This window comes from Camelus ferus, chromosome 4 (assembly GCF_009834535.1).
Source record: "Camelus ferus isolate YT-003-E chromosome 4, BCGSAC_Cfer_1.0, whole genome shotgun sequence".
Taxonomy (NCBI): Eukaryota; Metazoa; Chordata; class Mammalia; order Artiodactyla; family Camelidae; genus Camelus; species Camelus ferus.
This window is the reverse complement of record NC_045699.1, coordinates 74,141,339-74,159,852: the sequence shown is the minus strand read 5'-3', so window position 1 is coordinate 74,159,852 and position 18,514 is coordinate 74,141,339. Positions and strand designations below refer to the sequence as shown.

The following is an 18,514-nucleotide window of genomic DNA, read 5'->3' as shown; positions in this document are numbered from 1 at the left end:
CTTGGAGGACGTGGCAGGGGAGGGCCTTGGCAGCCAGCCCTTCCCAACTCCCATGTCCGGAGCTGCTTCCCGGCCCATGACGCTGTGTCCATCGTGTGCAGCCACGGGGGCCCCTGCCCGCCTGATGGTCTGGCACCTCGCCCACCCGGGTCAGGGCCCTGGCTTCGGCGGCCCTCAGGCACGGCTCCCCGAGGGCAGAGGATGTGCCAACATGGAGCATGGCCCCCGCCAACACCCACCCACCCACCCACCCACCCAGAGCGGCACGTGGGACCTCCTCCCTCCGCTCCAACGTCATGACGTGACCCACGGCCGTGATAGTTCACTGGCCCGGGGCCCACCAGCCAGCGCATGTGGCTGACACGCAGCTTCCCTGTTTCACCAGCGGCAGCAGCCTCCCCCGCACGCCGCAGGCCCGCCGGGAGAGGCGCGTGCGTGGTTAGAGCCCCAGGCCCGCTGCGGCGCGGCAGCGCAGGCCCACACCCGCAGCGCCTGCTAGTCCCCGCTGACCCCCGGGACGGCCCCTCCCTCTCAGAAGCTGAGTGTCTTTATCAAGGAGAGATGAGCACAGCGACAAGCCTGGACCCTGCTTTGGGCAGCGCAGAGCCCCGACCAACCCGAACCCCAGGCGCCTCCTCCCCGGCGAGGTCCAGGCGTCCCCCTGCTCGGGGGCCTTCCGGAGCGGCACGCAGCGGCTCTCCCAGCAGTGGCCCCAGGCAGAGGGGCACAGGGGTCCCACGGGTATGGCCACGGCCTGCCTAACCCACCGTGTGCCCCGGGCTGCGACCCGCACCCCGCCCGTCTCAGGAGATGACAAGAAAGCCCCTTACTGGTTCGATGATGGCGGGTTCTCCCTTTTGACCTTTCTCGCCACGTGGCCCTCCGATCTGGGGTCCGTAAGGTGCAGAGAGAGGAGAAGGAGAGAAGGGAGGCGGTCCAGGTTACACCAAACCCGCACACCTGACGAAGCGGGGGTCCCCCCCGGGCGTGGAAGGCGCCCCCGCTGGCCGGGCCCAGCACCCCCCAGCCACTCACGCCCTCGTAGATGGTGTCCTGGTTCGCGGGCATGCCGGGCCCGATCTCCGACGGGGAGATGGTGGGGTCGTAGTAGGGGTCGTAGTAGTTCTCGTCCAGGTTCCTGATGGTCTCCTCCGTGAACTCCCCCTCCAGGTCGTCGCCCCCTTCCTCCGGAGGCGGGTCCGGCTGAGAGGGAAGGGCGGCAGGGGTCACCTGAGGATGCCAGGTGACGGACAGAGACAGGGCCCCCACCCCGGGACTCCAAGGACAGCAGCTCCCGGACCTCAGCATGCGGGGCACCTGGGGTCGAGGGCGTCTCCTCCTTCTCTTGATGGGGAACTCACTCCAGAGCCCCGCGACCCCACGGCACACCAGGGCTGCCCAGGGACGGGAACGGGGAAGGTGGGGCCGCCAAGGGACTCCGGGCCCAGGGTCTCAGGGTAACGAGCCCCTAATCCCATGCCCGCTGACAGAAGGGCCGGGACCCATCAGAACCCTGTGTGTCTGCTCCGCAGTCATCAAGACTTCAGCATCATGTGACGGCTATTCTGAAGCACTCGCCAGACGCCATGGGCTGTGCTCAACTCTCTCATCTGAAAATGTGGCAACCGCCCCGAGCAGCGTGCCAGCTGTGAATGGGACCACTGACGTCCAGAGGGGGCGGCACTCTCCCAGTCACTGGCGGGGCTCTCAAGCCGGGTCTGGCTGACGGGAAAGCCCACGGTCCTGCCCAGCACGCCCCAGCCTCACGTCTCGTCTGCTTGTCCGCATCCCCAGCGCGTAGCCTTGAGCAGCCTGCCCCATCCCAGGCCCAGACAGGGCCACTGTCCGCAGCCCCCACGTCCTCATCCCCTTCCACCTGAACCCCGAGACCCAGAGGGCTGGCCTCATTCCACCCACTTTTCAGATGAAAAACTGACCACGCTGAAGTCCACTCCGCAAGTCCCAGGCCTCCCGGGGGGCACTTGGAGCGGCCCAGCTGCACAGGGCTGCAGGGCCAGGTGTGGTGGGCCGGGGGACGGCAGCCGCCCCGGGGCAGCAGGGTGAGGTGCACAGAAGGGGGGCCTTGGGGTCCAGCCCCCTCCCCTGGACCAAGCCCGCCCGGCAGGCAGGGGAGCAATTACGTTGGAGGCGTTGGAGGTGAGGACCGTGCTGGTGGGAACTTCGGCCCGGGCGCCCAGGTCGGGGAGCTGGTCAGGGTTCTCATCCGGGGTCTCCATGCCTTCTCCGTAGTTGAGGTCCTCGTAAGGGGGGGGCGTGTAGTAGTCCTCGCTGGGCACGTAGTCATAGTCCCCGATGCCAGGGTCCTCCTCCCTCCCGGGCCCCTCGCTGGTGTCGGGCACTGGAGCGGCTTCCGTGGGGGGCTGGGTCAGCTCCTGGGAGCCGGGGCAGAGACAGGCAGGGTGAGGGGGCGGCCGGTGAGCAGGGACCGGGTCTCGGGTTTCCTCTGCGGCCAGAGGTGGGGGCTGACCCATCGGCCAGCTGAGCTCAGTGGATCCAGCACAGGGGCCGCCTGGGCCCGAGAGGGGAAGCCCCGCCCAGCGGTGTGCAGGGCAGGGACTAACGTCCCAGAACGACACACTTGACAGGGTGAACTGCGTCTCAAAATTGCTTAAAAAGAGCATTCCAGACTCTCAGCAATACAGGTCAGTGTCCTCTCCACCCTCTGGGGAGGGGACCGTGTTCCTTCACATCCCTGTCTCTGGGTGTCACACGGCACCATGGAATCCCGCTGCCCAGCGCTCCCCGAGAGCACAAAGCACCCAGGGTCCCCCGCCCCCTGACCTCGCTCACCCGGCCACTCGCGTCCCCACCAAGTCCCGCCCATCGCCTCCCAGGCTCCATGCATCTCCCAACAGCCCCCCAGGCTCGCCAAGGCGCCTCCTGTCCTCCCCCTGACGCGCTGTCGCCCCCAGGGAGCAGCAGCCCCCGGCCTGACCTCGGCCACCTCCGTGGTCTCGCGAGTAGCTCCTACTGGCACCTCGGTGGGGGTGGGCTCCTTGCCCACGTCGTCCGTGTCCTCGTAGTAGGGGTACTCATAGTAGTAGGTGTCTCCTTCCCCCTCTCCATCTGGGTACTGAAAGTCACCGGGGCCGCGTGATGAAGGAGCGAGACCCCCACGCGAGAGGCGAGCGGCCTCTCCCTCCCCGCAGGCTCAGCCAGGAAGATCAGGTGCCAGAAAGTCACGCCCAGCTCCAGACACGGCCCGCGGGCCCTGAACAGGGTCCTCCCCCTCCAGCTCCCGGGGGGGCAGAGCCAGCCCCACGAGAAGTCCCAGGGACGTAACAGGGACCCACGTCCCCTTCAACGACAGATGGGCCCCAAAAGTCCAGCTGTTCTGACCCCGGGACCTGAGGACCAGGAGAACCAGCCAAACGGTGGGCTCTGCTCACAAGGCCACCGGCAGCAGGGTTGCCCCCAACCTGCCCAGAACCACACAGGAGAGGCAGCCTCGGAGCTGAGGGGGTGGGGGTGGGGTGGAGCGGGAGGCCTCGGGGGCGGGAACCCTGCCCCGCGCTCTGGTCTGCACGAAGTGCTGGGCCGGGCTCCACGGCCGCCTGGGGCCAGCCTCCTCCTCTTCCCACTGGCCGTGAAAGAAGGGAGGCCGGAGGAGACATGAGTGACTGAATTCTACTGGGCAGGGGCTGGGAAGGCTTCCCATCGCACAAAGGGCTGCAGACAGGATTAACTGAGACGCTGCTGGAGGGCGGGGCGGGGGCTGGAAGGCTGAGCCCAGACACTCGGTCGGTCGGTCGCCACATCCCCAGGGAGGCGTCGGCACGCTCCTGGAACCCTCAGGCCGAGGCTGTCCCTCTAGGGGTTCTGCGCGGACAGCCCCGAGCCCCCCGACCTGGCAGCCCCTGAGGCGGCGCCCAGAGGGCTCCGGTGGCATCCTCTCTCAAGCACCTGGCGCAGGTGTTCCGGGTGAGAGAGCCCTCACTCCCCTCGCCCAGAACCTTGTGTGAAGGGCCTTTTGAGACTCGGTCACTCTGAGGGCTCAGGACCCTTCGTAAGGTGGCTCAGGAACCTACCTTGTCCCCAGATCAATTACACTCTCACCCAGTGGGTTAACGGGGGTCCCACGGCTTCTGTGCCCCGCCACCCCCGCCCCCCCGCAAGAGGGCCTGCCCCTGGCCCCCATCAGGACTCACGTATTCATCCGGGTTGGGGTCCTGGGACTGGGGCTTGTCGGGGACCGCGGTGTCACAGTCAGGGCTGTAGTGCGTGCAGTGATCGTAAGCCGCCCGGTGGTCCGAGACGAAGAGCAGCTGCTGGATATCTCCCTGAAAGAAGATGAGAGCCCTGAGCAGGCGGCACGGAAGGGACCCACAGTGGGGACCCAGGAGACCTGCTTGACACCTGAAAGCTTGTCCTCGGGGCCAGACCTCCTCTGGGAGAGCTGCTGCTTCCAAGAGCCCCTCAAGCCACCCATCCACCCACCCACACACCCACCCAACCATCCACCAGTTCACCTGTCTAGCCAGCCATCCATCCATCCATCACCCACACACACACCCATCCATCCATCAGACGCCTTTTGAGCGCCTGCCAGGTGCCAGACCAGTGCTCAGATCTTTTGTCTCCTGCAGGCGATCAATGCAACCTGTGAATTCCTCAGCCCTAAACTCCAAGGGCTTGGAAGCACCCTGCCTCCTTCCCTGCCGCCCCAACCACAGGGGTAGGGAGTGAAGATTTTTTCAGGAGGCAAAATTCCCTACGACCCAGAAATTTCAATACCAAGGACTCAGATAGGTACATGAACAATTCGCCCAAATCAGTTCACCCCAGAGAGAGCTGCAGGAGGGGCTCCAGCCCACGGCCGCCCACGTTCACAGCCAACCCGTCCCCGCAGCCACGGGTGGGAGCAGCCCAGCGCGCACCGATGGCGCATGGATGGGGACCAGCTGCCATTCGTCCATGCGACGGAGAATCACTCAGCCAGGAAAGGGGATGCGCGGCTGACTACTTGCCGCAGGTGCATGGATCACCCCACCAGCCACTGAGCCTCCTGGTCTTTTCCAGGCATCCTCCCAGCAGCTGACAGCGCCACTGTCAGCTCAGGAGAGCATGCATTTTATTCCACTGTTCTCATCACGATGGGGAGACGACGCAAACGACAGGGCAGCTCCAAGGGAAGGGACAGCACAGGTCCCACAAACCCCACCAAACACCCGCCGTCCTGCAGGGCTTCGACCCCATCCTGCGGGAGTAAACTGGTTGAAGTGGTAATAACTGTGTTAATGACTCGTGTTTAGACAGCATTTCCTGTCAATCTGACGCTGGGCAGAGAAGCTCTCTGCGCCCACGAGGACCCTGCGGACTGCGCCCGCTTAATCCCCGTTCTGCAGCTGGGGGGTGATGAGCCCTAAGAGGCCAGCCGCCCAGCGCGGCAGTCACCGGGCAGGAGAGCGGGGCCCCATCGCCACATGACCCGCCGAGCTCTTGGAGTTGGGGGAAGAAGGCGGAAGGATGTGGGGACGCTGGACTCCGTCCTTGGAGACAGCGCCCACACAGGGTCATCAGGGGCGATGCCAGGGCTGTGCTCCTTGCTGCGCATGCGTTTTCCCCAGAACCCGTTCTGTGTGACAGTGAAGGATGGGCCTGAGGCCACTGCGAAGCCATCACCAGTGGGTCCTGGGGTCAAGGTGCCAGGGCTGCACCCAGAGGGCGGCACATTCTCGTGGCTCATCTGCACCTTCGTTCCTTCGGGTGGAGAGACCTCTCTGGACCTTGGCTCAAGCACAGCTTCCCCTCCTCCAGAAAGCCCCTGGCGCGCCGGCGTGCAGCTCTGGGGGCCCTGAGGGGCCCCCCGCCATGCGCTCCGGGTCCCCGCACACCGCCCTCCGTCCCTCGGCCTGGTGCCGGCTACTGGGCAAGGCTCTGTGTGCACCTGCTCCTTGTCGCTGCAGGCCGCTCTCCTCCAGGGAGACCCCTGACTTGAGGTCTGGCCGGAGCAGGACAGGCACTGCACTTGGACGAGGGACAGCCCAGAGCACTGGACACGGTGACAGTGAGCCGGCTCCAGGGACAGAGGGAATCCCCACCCCCGGGGCGCGCGGGGAGGAGCTGCTCTGCACAACACTTTCTGGCTGTGTGGCCCTCGTCAGCCCGCTCACCTCTCTGAGCCCCTCTCTCTCTGCTGCGAATGAGCATAAAGGTGCTAACATCCACCTCACCTGGTCCCGGGGGCTACGGGCCCCCCGGGCAAGACTCCGTGTACACAGAAGGTGCTCAGTAAGGAGCATTAAGGATTTGTGATCAATGGAGGGGTGCTCAGGAAAAGTCCTGGGTGGGGGCAGGATCTGAAGGCATTAAGAGGCTTTGAGGTCCCAAGGGGTGAAGAGTGGGTCGCTGGCAGCACCCGAGTGAGGACGGCAGGACAGCGGCACTGGAAAGGGGGCAAGAGGGCGCACGCGGAAGAGCCAGTGAGGGGAGGTCGTGGGGCCGAGGGGGACGCAACAGGAAGCGGGTGTCAGCCCCCTAGGAGGGAGGAAGGATGAGTGTGTTCACCGCAGGCAAAGAGCCCGGCTTGCTCTCAACCACCCGTCCACGCACAATCGCCCACTACCCGGCCACCATCCATCCTTCCATCCGCCCATCCATCCATGACACATCCGTCCATGGTCCTTCCACCCATCTACCCATGACCCACGCATCCTTCCATCCACTCATCAAAAGCAACTACTGAGCACCTACGAAGTGCAAGCCGCTGCACCGCGCACGAGGGACGCAGCCGTGGCCCAGAGCCACTGCCTGGCGGTGCCCATGGCCGCCCCGACACCACGGGCTTGCCTTGCGCCTCACGCGTAAGGCACCGTCGTACCCAGACCGTGAATTTGTCAGGTTTCCATCGACGTCCCCACCAGTCCCACTGCCCCCTTCTGGCCAGAAGCCTGAGGCTGCCCTTGACCCTGCACCCCGGCTCTGCCGAGGCACATTAGTAGGCACCTGCAGGGCAGGGCCATGAGTGAAGCCAGAACACAGCGGCCACCTGCACACATCAGAACCACAGGCCCAGGCAAAGAAGGCGCACCCGCCCTGCCTGTCCATCTGGCGAAGGTGAGTGAGCCCTTTCCCTGGGCCAGATCCCGGGCTGGGCCAGGAGGGGAGAGAGAGGTGCGAGGGGGCCAGATGTGGCCTCTCATTGCCAGACTGTGGCAGGGCTGGGGGACATGCCACCCAAGGCCACTAAGCCTGGGTCCAGAGATGGCCTCTGGGGTCTGTGAAACAAGGTGCCGGCCGCGTGCACTGCTCTGGGGACAAGACCCTTGCCCTCCTCGGCTTCCCAAAGGCTCAGTGGGAAACCGATCCAGAGACGGGTGGCAGTCCTGGAGCCCAGAAAAGGCCCACCCCTGCCTGGTCCCTGAGGCACGGTTCCAAATACGTGGCCCCCCAACCTGGGTTTGAAATCCCCCATGATGAGTGAGGGGCTTGGAACTCCCTCCCACCCCCCACCGCCCCGGCGGCCTTACTCCAGGCAGGCGGCCCTGAAGTGGACAGCTCCTCCTTCCAGCACACACACCTCCCCGTCAGCATCACCTGACCCAGCCCAGCAGCAGCCTCTCTGCCCTCCTGCCACTGGGACAAGCGGGCGTGCGGGGGGTGCTGCCCGCTGTGGCCCTAGCCCCCGCCCACCCCCACTGCAGCGAGGAGGGCGTCGTGGCGGCAGAGCAGGGGAGGAGCCCCACACACACCCCTCAGCACCGGGCAGGAGGCTTTGCTCTGCAAATTCACGCCCTTCTCCCTTCGCCACCCACGGGTGTCAGGGGCACCAGGCCCTCGCCCTTGTTTCAAACTGTCCAGCAGAACCATACGCCAGAACCGGTGACTCGAAAGCACATATTTTCATTAAACAACATGACTTCTAGTTCAAGTTTCATCCCACTCAGATACAACATTTTCTCCTTCCACCTGGCAGCCTGACGTCTGAATACACGTCCTCCATGCAGTGACTGGAAGGAAGGAGGCCGGGGCCCCTGGGGGCAGCATGACCCCTGGGGGAGCCCCACGATGGAGCTGCGAGCACACTGATCGCAGCAGTCTGGGCAAGGGCCTGTCTCCCCGCAGAGCCAGGTCCACGGGCCGTGCACGTGGCCGGTGTCCCCGTGTCCCTGTCTCCCAGGGCTCCCAGCCCAGCACTGGGCCTCCCAGACCTGCACACGGTGGCACTCAGGCCCCACAGCGGGCGGTGAGCAGGGCTGAAGACCGGGGCGTCCACACCCACGAACCTGAGCAGAGGGGTCTCCCACCACTCAGCCCCGGTTCTGGAGTGGGAGCACGTTGGTGCAGACCAGCCCCAGCCAGGCCTGGCTCCCGCCTGCCCGCCCGCCCACCCCGCCACGTGCAGGAGTGAACGCGTGATCAGCCGAGGGCCCTGCAAGTGTGGAGCCCCCTCATTCCCAGCGTCCACCCTCCCCGGCAAATGCCCACACGTGTTCAAAATCCTTTTTCCCACCAAGTCCTCTGGTGGGTTTTGGCGCCAAAAAAAACGCCCATTTGTTCTGTTCAGAGGGCGGGGCCCTGGCCCCCCACCCGTCGTGGAGAAGGGGAGGCTGAGGTGCAGGCGTGAAGCCCCCCAGAAGCTCTACCCCTGGGTCCTCGTCTGGAGCCCCGTCCAGCCCACCCACTACCTCTTTCCTGCACAGGGGGTGGCTGAGCCCCCCATCAGGAGCAGGGAGCTCCGGGGCAGGACCCTGGGGTGACACGGGAGTGGCACCAGCTCTGCCCCCAAACTCCTAGACGGAGCAGGCGCTGCCGAGTCTTCAAACCGCCCACGGGTATGTGTGCAGCCAGGTGCTGCCTTGGTGCCACCTCCCGGGGGTGCGGGGGGCAGGGCAGGGAGGGGCCCAGGATGCTGCCCCCACAGCCCCCAGCAGCAGACCCCACCGAGGACTGGGCGGAGGAGCCGGGGCTCAAACCCATCCCGCATGACCCAAGGAAGCCACCGACAGCCCCTCTCTGGCCACACGGGGGGACCAGGTCAGCACAAAGCCAGGAGGCACGGTGGCCCCGCCCTGGGCCGGGGGTTCCAAGCCCTCTCCCCTCGGGCCGATGATCGCTATCCTGACTAGAGATGGGACAGTTCCTGGCCCCAAAGGCACTGATGGAGTGCTGGGGGGGCGCAGGCAGCCATGGGGACAGGGGGCGGCTCCGGTGTCCAGGGGCGTCACACTCAAGGACACCCGCGTCCCTGAAACCCGTGACCGTCACGAAACCTGCCCCGTGGAGGCCTCCAGGGCAGAGGGAAGTCCTGTCTCCTCCGGCCCCACCCGCAGCAGGGGCCGCCTCAGACACTCTGTCCTGAAGGGCTGGTGGGGTGCGTGGGGTTCAGAGCCGTAAGGCTCTGGTCGTTGTGGCGCACAGCCAGGACTGAGAGCCGCCCCCTTAGTCCTCCGACAAGCTCCCAGCTTACATCTGGGCCAGTGCAGCCCCCCAGGGGGGCGCCCCCTTCCACCCCCAGTGACGCCTCAGGACGCCCTCTGTCCCTCCTGGAATGTCCCACTAGAGCAACCACTTTCCCTCTGGAGCGAGGGGCCCGTGGGGGACTGTCCCAGGCCCACCGGCCACCAGCAGGCAGCCCCAGACAGGACCAGCCTCTGGGAGCCTCAGCTCCCCAGCCTCCTCCACGCCTGGCTGGACCACACAGACGGCTCCGCCAGGAGTGTAGAAAACCAAAGCAGACCCGCCACGGGGACAGGAAGGAAGCCAGGGATGCAGGGTCCGAGCTTGCGTCTCAGGCTGGGGCCGCCGGGACCTCATGTCCCGTGCAGAGACCCCGTCCCCGTCTCCCGCAGTGCTTCGTCTCCTTGAGGCCAGAGGCAACCCCAGAATCCGTCTTAACCCAGGGACGCCGGCAGCCGCCACCCAGCTTGGAGGCGTCGGCCCCACGGCTGCCCGCAAACCGGTACATGTTGCATTTCAAGTGTGAAACGAATGGTTTCAAGAGCTTTTCACCATGCCTCCAGTGACAGGGAAACCAGCTCCAGCTCCAGCTCCAGGCGGCAGACCTGTCACGAAGCCCCGCCCCGCGGAGCCTTCGCAGGGGCTGCTGGTGGGACATGCAGGGCCCCCAGCCGCAGCCCCTCGGAGCCCGGGGAGCGCCAGGGGACAGCCCCAGCTCCGCTGCGCCCCTGGGACGTCCTGGCATCCTGCCTCCCTGCCCCTCGCAGCTCAGCCCAGGCAGGGCTTCTCAAAAGGGGTTCCGTGGAGGGGCCTGGGGTCTTCAGCAGATTTTACACATCAGGCTGCCCCGGAAGATGTTACGTAAGAAAGGGCTTCCAGGGTTTTCTTAGAAAGTCAAAACCCTTGATGTAGTAAAATCATCTCATTTTACAGACTAGGAACCTGAGGTCAGCGGGGTGGACCCCCCTGGGCTCGGCAGTGGGTCAGCTCCCAGGTCTCTGAGTCCCAGGGACTGTGACGCCGGGATGGCTCCACTGTGCGCCTGGCCTCTGCTGGACACCCCCCGTGCATCCTCCCTGAGCCCCACCACAAGCCCCATCTTACAGATGGGGAAACTGAGGCAGTGAGGTCGAAGAACCATGCAGAACCAAGAGGGCCCGCCACATACCCCACCCCCGCGGCATTCACGCCACTCTCACGCTTGACCAGGGCCTGCTGGCCCCTCGTCCGTGACGGTGGCGGGCACTCACCAAGGTCCCCCACTGCCCTCTCCTCTCCCCCTGAAACCCCTGGTTTCCCCTCATCTGCTGTGATGGGGGTGGGACCCCGCCTCCCTGCACGGACGCTCTCCCCCTCTCCTCTCCCTCCCTGAGCCCCGCAGAGCCCGGGGCACCAGGAGAGCACCCGCACCTGAGCTCCTGACCGAGCACGCAGACCGCATGTCCCTGCAGGCCACCTGCTGGCAGCACCTCTCTCCGGGAGCCGGGAGGCCCTGAGCGCACGCCGCCCCCGACAGTGCGCCTCTGGCTTCCCCACAGGTCAGGACCCACAAGGTCACGCGCGGCCCAGCCCAGAGCGGGCAGCTGACCCACTGAGGGCACTGGGGTGGCACCAGCGGGCCTGGGACTCCATCTCCTCCTCAGCAGCAGCCCCCAGGTCCCGGGGCTGTCCCCACCCCGCCTCGCCCACAGCCCCAACGGATCGTTGACCGGTCAGCCTTTCACCTTCCCAGCAGCCTCCTCTGGACTCCCCGTGCGGGAGCTGGAGCCCCGTTTCCCTGTCTCCCACCTCACAGACGCATCCACTGAGGCTCCGGGAGGGGCTCGCTCTCTCAAGAGCACAGCGCGGGGGTCCCGAGGCACCACCCCGTGGGCCCCACCCAGAGCTGCCTGGGCTTCTTGGAGATGGAGTGGTGCACCTGCAGCGCGCTCCCAGCTCCCGTAAACGGCACAGCCGCTTCTCCCAGGCAGCCCTCCACGGGCAGGTGCGCGCCCCGCTGCCTCACGGACACAGGCAGCCCCAAGTCCACACCTCTGGCCCCAGGCCGCCCCTCCAATTGCTCAGTTTAGCTCTAAAGGCCCCAGCCTCGGCAGCCCGGCGCAGCCCGCCCCGTGGTGGCCCCGCCACCAGGGAAGCAGGTGCCGATGCCTCGAACAGCAGCCCTCGCTCGGATGACACCCTCATTCTCTCCTCCCACACGTCTCATTTCCACCCCCACCACGTCAGTGACGCTGGACGGAGCCCCTGGCAGCTCCCGCACCAGCCCGGCCAGGCGTTCACCGCGGCCTCTGCCTGCACGGCCCCGACGCCCGGGGTGGCAATGGGAGGCCCTTCTTCCTGCCCGGGTCAGGCCGGGCGGCCCTCGGGGACGCAGCCACCAGGACGCGCAGCACACAGGCGTCCTCAGCCCTCGCTGAGCCGGGCATTTTGCTGAGGGAACCCATTCTGCCTTTTCCAATTAAGAGATTTTATCCAGACTGTGTTTCTGCTACAAGCTGAGGAAATTGCGAAGTTTTCATTGGAGAGCTTTGCGCCCCTGGGGGCTGTGGAGTCGGGAAACGTCTTTGCCCAAACGAGGGGGGCCCTCGCTCATGAATCCCAGCCTGGAGCGCCGGCAGCGGCTCCCTCTCATCCCGCGCCGGCTCCCACGAGCTGTGCAGGCCTCCCCCGCCCGCCCGCGGCCCTGCCTGGTCCCGCCCCGCCAGCCCGGGGCTCCCGCCGCGCACTTGGCCCTGCCTGCGGATCCTGCAGCCAGTTTTAGCCAGAGCATTTCACACTCGTGCAAACGCAGACACGCAGGTAACCTGAGAGGACGGGGGGCTTCCTGTCCGAGGCTGCGGGAGGGCGTGCCCTCTGTACGGCGAAAACGAGGGCAGCACTGGCCTTCCTGATGCCAGCCGCTCTGGCCACAAATCTGCCCCGCGCGGGGCTGACCTGGCGGAGCCGCCCGCGTGCGGCTGGGGGAGGATGCTGGGGGGGGGGGGGCGCGGGGCCCACACACCTGCGCTTCCATCCCAGCCGAGGGAACCTCATTGTGTTCCCAGAACGTCTCCTCGTCTGTACAAGGAGGGGGAGCAACACCAGCCTGGGGGCTGCTGGTGGGGAGCCCGCCCGGCCCCGTGAACGGGCGCTGTGCCACGGCTGCACATGCCAACAAGTGGCACGGAGTGGGCACACGCGTGCAGAGCGCCCGGGACCGGCACGCTGCTGCCTTCCTGCCTCGGGGAGCCGGGTGGAGCTGGACAGGTGGGGCCAGCCTGGAGGGTGGGGGGCAGGGGGCAGAGGGGCTTCTACGAGACACTTCCTTGACGTCCCAGGAGAATTCGCACAGAAAAGGCTTCCCCTTTCCTGTTCAGTCTCTCCTGGCCCAAACCGGGCACATTTTACATCTTGCTGAGGTATTTTCCATCATGACTCACAACAGAAAAGAAAGGGCCCCAAACCAGAGAGGGTCTAAACAATTCTTTCCGTGATTTGCAGAGCACCCGTGGAGGGTGTGAGAGACAGTTTAACATCATTCAGGTGAGTGTTAGAAAAATATCTCCACGCAGCTGGGAACCGCGTCCTCCTGCCCCCAAGGCCCTGCCTCGCCGGCCCACGTCTGTGAGCGTCCCCCCGCTACGCGGCCAATTGGTTCCCAGTCCAATTCTCACCCATGCCGCCAGCCGGGCGCGGCCCCACAGTGCCTGGGGCGGAACCTGCGCCGGTGCGGGCTGCGTGTGCCCCCCGGGTCTCTACAAAAGGCCGGGGGCAGGGGCGGAGGCCGGATGGTCACATCCCAGCCCCATCCGACCCTGAAATTGGCCACAGTGATTAAAGGGTCAGCTTAGTGAACTCAGAGTGGGGACACCCCATCCCCAGACCGAAGGCAGCAGAGCCAGTGGCAGGGGTCAGGCTGGCTTATGGCACATACGACCCTATAAAGGGCGTGGGTCCCACAAACAGCCCCTGTCACCTGACCGGCCCTCGATACCTCACTCCGGACGCTGAGGCCCAGCCCAGCCTGGGCGGCATATAAGCGAAGCTGTCCCATCCTCCTCCCCTCTGGACCGTGGGAGCAGCAAGCCTGCGGACCCCGGGCTGACCGAGGGGCAGAGGCGACACACACGCTGGGACGGGCCCGCCGAGGAAGGAGGCCTGGGCGGCGCCGCGCGGGGGCAGTGACACGGGCACCTGCGTGCTGGCCCCCACCAGCTGTGGGGCCTCAAACACATCGCGTGAACGCTCCAGGCCTCCGCGTGTGCATCTGCAAAAGAGGATAAGGTCTACTTTGAAGAGAGGTCCTGAGGACTCAGCGTGATGGTCTGAGCAGGATGCTTCATGGGCCTGGCACCCAGGGGGGCTGAGACAAAGCAGCCACCGTCATCACCACCATCACCGTCACCACCATCGCTACGTCCCCACCATTTACTTCACCACCACCACCGCCACCACCGCCGCCACCTCCACCCCACAACCGCCATCTTCACCAACACCACCCCGTCAGCCCTTGATCCCTCACGAAAGCTCACCAGCCTCTCCCTCTGAAGGCAGGCAGCTCTGACTATTCATCTAACCAGCATTTTTCGCACCTCTGTGATGAGTCTATGGACACAAAGATGAATAGGCCAGTGTCCCTGACCTCAGACCTCAAGTTCTCATTGCTTCCTCAAGAGGTGCCCAGACGACCGAGTCACAACTCTGCCCGGGGAGGTCAAGGCAGGCATCCTGGGGCGTGGGCTCAGGAGGGCGCCTGGTGGAGGAGGTGGATGCTGGAGGCCACATTCACATCCTGTTCGTGGTCCTCACTCCGCCACCTCCTCATCCGCCATCGTCCCCCCTGGTGAGACGCTCCACCTCCGGCGCCAGCACCCCCCAGCATCCCCCCAGCACCCCCCATCACCCACAGCCTAGGCTCAGACCTCGGGTCTTCCCGCAGCCTCGCCGGGCACAGTCCGGCCCTCCCTCCAGCATCCCGCCCTCTGTTCCGCCCCCGATGCTGCCTACATCCCACCGGCTCGCTGGCGGGCTCAGCCTGCCTGGACCCCTGCACCTCCCCCTCGGGGATGTTCCTACGGCCGCATCGTCCACCCACCCTGCATCTGCACAGTTGACTACTTTGAACCCAAGGGCGGAAATTCACATTGATCCTCACTGCATGTCACTTCCTTGGTTCCAGAACACGGTTCCAGCCTGAAACACCTTTCTGCTGCTTGTTCTGTCAGCCAAGAGAATGATTCAGCATCATCTGTGACAGTCAGACCCCTACCCTCCGTGGGACCTCTCTGCAGGTCCACAGCCACGGTTGGGGACCTCTCGGTTACACGCAAGACACGTGCATCCCTGCCAGGGGGCCGGGCAGGGGGAGTGGCCGGGAGGGGTTCATTTTAGAGGCTGGGGCTGGTCCCCACACCCCACTGCCAGCGCCCTCGTTCTGAGCAGACTTTGTGCTGTGATCTAGTGCCTCAAGCACAGGGGCATCGTGAACACAAGGCCACGTGGCTCGACGACTGGTCCCGGCCACCTCGACTGCAAACACTCACTGCTGGACGCAGGAGGGCTGGGGCGAGAGTGGCTGGCTTCTGGAGACAATCTGCCCCTCCCGATTCCTAAAAAGTGGCTTCAAACACCAGCTCCCAGAAGCACGCTCTGTAAGCAGAGGGCTGGGCTCTGGAGGAGGCCTGTGGAAGCCAAGCCTGAGGTGTGGGTCAGAGTCACCTCAGTGCCCTCGGGTCCCGGCTGCCACCTGCTCACTCCCCAGACCCTGAGAGACCTGCTTTTGGACAGACTCTGGACTGGCCGCAGCTGGACAGACACCACCTGGAGGGGCCTGGAAAATGCAGCGGAGACCAGAGAACAGTGATTCCAGACAGAAAGTGAGCAGGGCCAGGCCTAGGGGGAGGGGCAGGAAGGCCGGGGTCACTTTAACTGGAGACACTCCTAGTCCTTGGAACTCAAGAAGGACCGAGAACCAGGGGCTGGCTGGACGGTCACCCTCCAGAGGGGAGGGAGCGGGCAGTGACTGTCATGACGGAGAGTGAGACCCCTAAAGGGGCAGGGACAGGAGTCTGACACTGGGGTCCAGCAATTGCCCTCCTGCACCTGATCCAGGGAAGGGTCCAGACCGGGGCCCAAAGTCCAGCTCTGCACTGACTTCCCTGATGTGTGACCTTGGGCAGGTGGCTCTACCTCTCTGGGCTCCTCGGAGCCAACACAATGCATGTCTCCCAGGCTCCGTGAAGGCTCGTCAGGTGGAAGAGACCAAACAGTGCCGCCTCCACACGTGCCTGCGTCCTGGTGCTGAGAGCTTCCAGACAAACCAGGGGCCCAGACGGGAACCGGCTGGCATGGACTTCCCACGTCCTCGGAGATCAAGGCGGCAGCAGCCATCGAAGGCCTCTGACGAATGCTCTGCTCTGCACGGCCGTCAGAGGCCCCCTCCCCCCGGCCCCTCCAACCCCGCGGTGCCCTCAGCAGGTGGGCACCAAGCCTTGAGAGCCAACCTCGTTTCAGAGAGCTTCTCCTGAGGTGGTGGACGGGTTCACAGGGCGATTCACAGCCAGGAGGCACAGGCACCGACGGCCGGACGCCGGCCTGGGGAGCCCCCCCCCCCCACCTCAGAGGGGTCTCATCACGCCCACAGCCTCACAGCCATGGCCATGCACATGGTTTGCAGGGAGGATCGAATCCAGCCCCTCCTCCACCTGCAGACCCTCGCCCCCTCCAGCCTGCCCACCGTAGGCAGGGCGGTACCCACAGCCACGGGACCATTACTGTCATGATAACCGAGGTAGGGAGCACCCTTCCTCCCCAAGTGGCCAGGACCGCCTGCAAAGTCGCGCGACGCGCACGCACCCCAGGGCCCTCCCTCTGGAGCCACCGCGGCCTGCAGGGCCACCAGGCACCCAGCCTCCCACAGGACCCACAGTGCAGAAAGTCCTGTGTGAGCTGCGGGAAGGGGCCCTGCTGCTCCCAGTCTCCAGGGAATAGCCTGCAGCCCTCTGGGCCAGGCAGCGGGACGTCCCACGTCCGCAGCTCGTGGGCAGAAGCAGGGCCCGCCTGACGCTGTGGGGTCTCTCTGGCCCCCTCCTTGCCAAGCCCCTGGGAGGAGACACCCCTCCCCTGACCCCTGGCTGCTTGACTCCACAGGGATCACCAGCACCCAGGGGGACCCAGGCCAGCATTTCCCACCCCCGGAAACCCCTGCTCACCCGAGGAGCGATTCCAGACGAAAGCCCCTGGCTCAGACATCAACACGAGACCGTGCAATCTTCGCCACCGTCACCCTGCCCCCGCCGGCCTCACCCTGATGCCCCATTGGCCACTGGCCCCATCCCGCAGGCTCCCGGCCATCTGCCCCAGGCAAGGGTCCAGGCCTTCCTGGACCTGAACCGGAGATCAAAACGCACCTCCAACTCCCCTGCACGTGGTCCTCAGCGGCCAATCCGCCACCCACGCAAACCAGAAGCTGCAGAGGTGACACTGGAGCAACAGATAGTGTCAGACTGACAAAGCCATGGGGAGTGGACAGATGGAGAAAAGTGCCAACGAGGCACGCCCAGCCACGCTCAGCCCCCGCAGGAGGAGCGCACTCCCAGCAAAGCGTCCCCGAGTGTGACGGGACCCAGGAGGCCCACACAGCCCAGCCCCTCAGCACCCCCACACCACACCCCTTGTCACCCAGGTGCACGCTGGTCAGCTCGCGTTCACCAGACTGGGTCCTGCACCCCATGGGGCCCGGGACAGGCTGCTCCTGGAGTCGTCCAGGGTCAGAGGTCACAGCCTCGGCCTGACACCCGCTCACGGCACCCTCTCCTTCGAGACCTTGTTGCCAGGTCCCGTTCACGTCGCAGGGGAGGAATCCCAAGCCGCCTCCCCGGCGGTGGCCCCGCTCCTGCCCCAGGAAAGCTCAATTCCAAGACCATGTGAGTGGAAAAGCCAGGCCCCTGGAAAAAGGGAACCAGGGATCAGGTAAGGCACCGGGCCTTTCCAGATGGCTGAGGGAGAGCAGGCAGAGCCGGGCTCGGTGCGCGCAGGCAGCGCCGTCACCTCCCCGCCAGCACCGGGGGTGTTGCAGGGAACGCTCCAGTTCGCAGTGTTTGGTCCTGATGCCCCTTGAAACATTCAGCAGCTTAAAAGCAGATTTGGATCTCGGCCCAGAGCTCACTGGCTCCCCGCCCCTCGGGGCAGGGCTCCACCTCCACGCCCGCTCCTGTTTAAGGCTCGCCCCAGAGGAGGGTCCCTCCACCGCAGAGCCCCTCCCCACCGTCCCACCCTCCAGACCCCTCCATGGGGAACACCAGACACGGGCCAGCTCCAGACCCACGGAGAAGCCAAGGGAGGTGTGGGGTCCACCAGGCCGTCCCCACATTTCACAGCCCAGGCCAGTGAGGGTGCGGGGCTGGCCAAGGCCACCAGGCACACAGGAAGGCCAGCTCGGACAGCCAGGCCCCAGCAAGCAGCTCGTGCTGGCTCCTCCTGGAAGGTGCCAGGGGGTTCCGGTGTCCTCAGGGCCAGCGCAGGACGAGGGCCAGAGCCAGGCCAGGCACCCACCAGTGCCGCCCTGGTGGGGGTCCCGTTTCCTTGGTCAGGTGGACAGAGGTGCCGGGGAGGCTGTGACCGTTAACACCCGCTCTCCGTCACAACGTCAGGACAGGCCAGCGGCCCTCAGCGACCACAGACCTGGGACCAGCCCCGCTGTGCTGCAGCTGCGCTGGGTGGCCTGCGGTGGGGGGCTCAGCCTCTCGGGCACTGGCTTACCGCGTGCGGGAGGGCAGAGCACGCAGGCGCTGCGTTGTCACGGGGCCCTGCTGGCGGCCCTGACTGGCTTCCCACCCAGCTTTGCCCCTCTCCACGTCCTGCCGGACGCGCTGGCCCTCCAGGCAGTCTTGTCTGCGCTTCCGAAAACACAGCGCCTGCTCCTAAGCCTGGGATGGAAGCGAGCCTTTCCCCGCGCAGGGAGGCGTGCAAGGCAACTCTGTAAGGACCTGACGCGTGGCCCCGACCTCCCCCAGCAGCAGAGCCTGGGCGGGGCAGGACAAAGCCCTGGGGCCCCCGGCTGCTCACAGTCCCAGGACACAGGCGCATCCCAGGAGAAGAGGTGACGCGGGACACG

General features: G+C 65.8%; 1 protein-coding gene across 4 annotated transcripts in view; it reads right to left on the bottom strand.

Moving 5' to 3' along the window:
* COL5A1 (collagen type V alpha 1 chain) overlaps positions 1-18,514 on the bottom strand; it is a 143,373-nt gene that overhangs the window by 81,807 nt on the left and 43,052 nt on the right. For all 4 annotated transcript variants that reach the window (XR_004319580.1, XR_004319579.1, XM_032478890.1 and 1 more), the window contains exons 5-9: positions 4,170-4,301; positions 2,957-3,094; positions 2,142-2,393; positions 1,036-1,203; positions 831-887 (exon numbers count right to left, since the gene is read on the bottom strand). Coding sequence is in view for 2 of the 4 variants with exons in the window: in XM_032478890.1 (XP_032334781.1) it covers positions 831-887; positions 1,036-1,203; positions 2,142-2,393; positions 2,957-3,094; positions 4,170-4,301 (747 nt within the window). In the remaining 2 variants the exon portion in view is untranslated. The remainder of the gene's footprint in view (positions 1-830; positions 888-1,035; positions 1,204-2,141; positions 2,394-2,956; positions 3,095-4,169; positions 4,302-18,514) is intronic.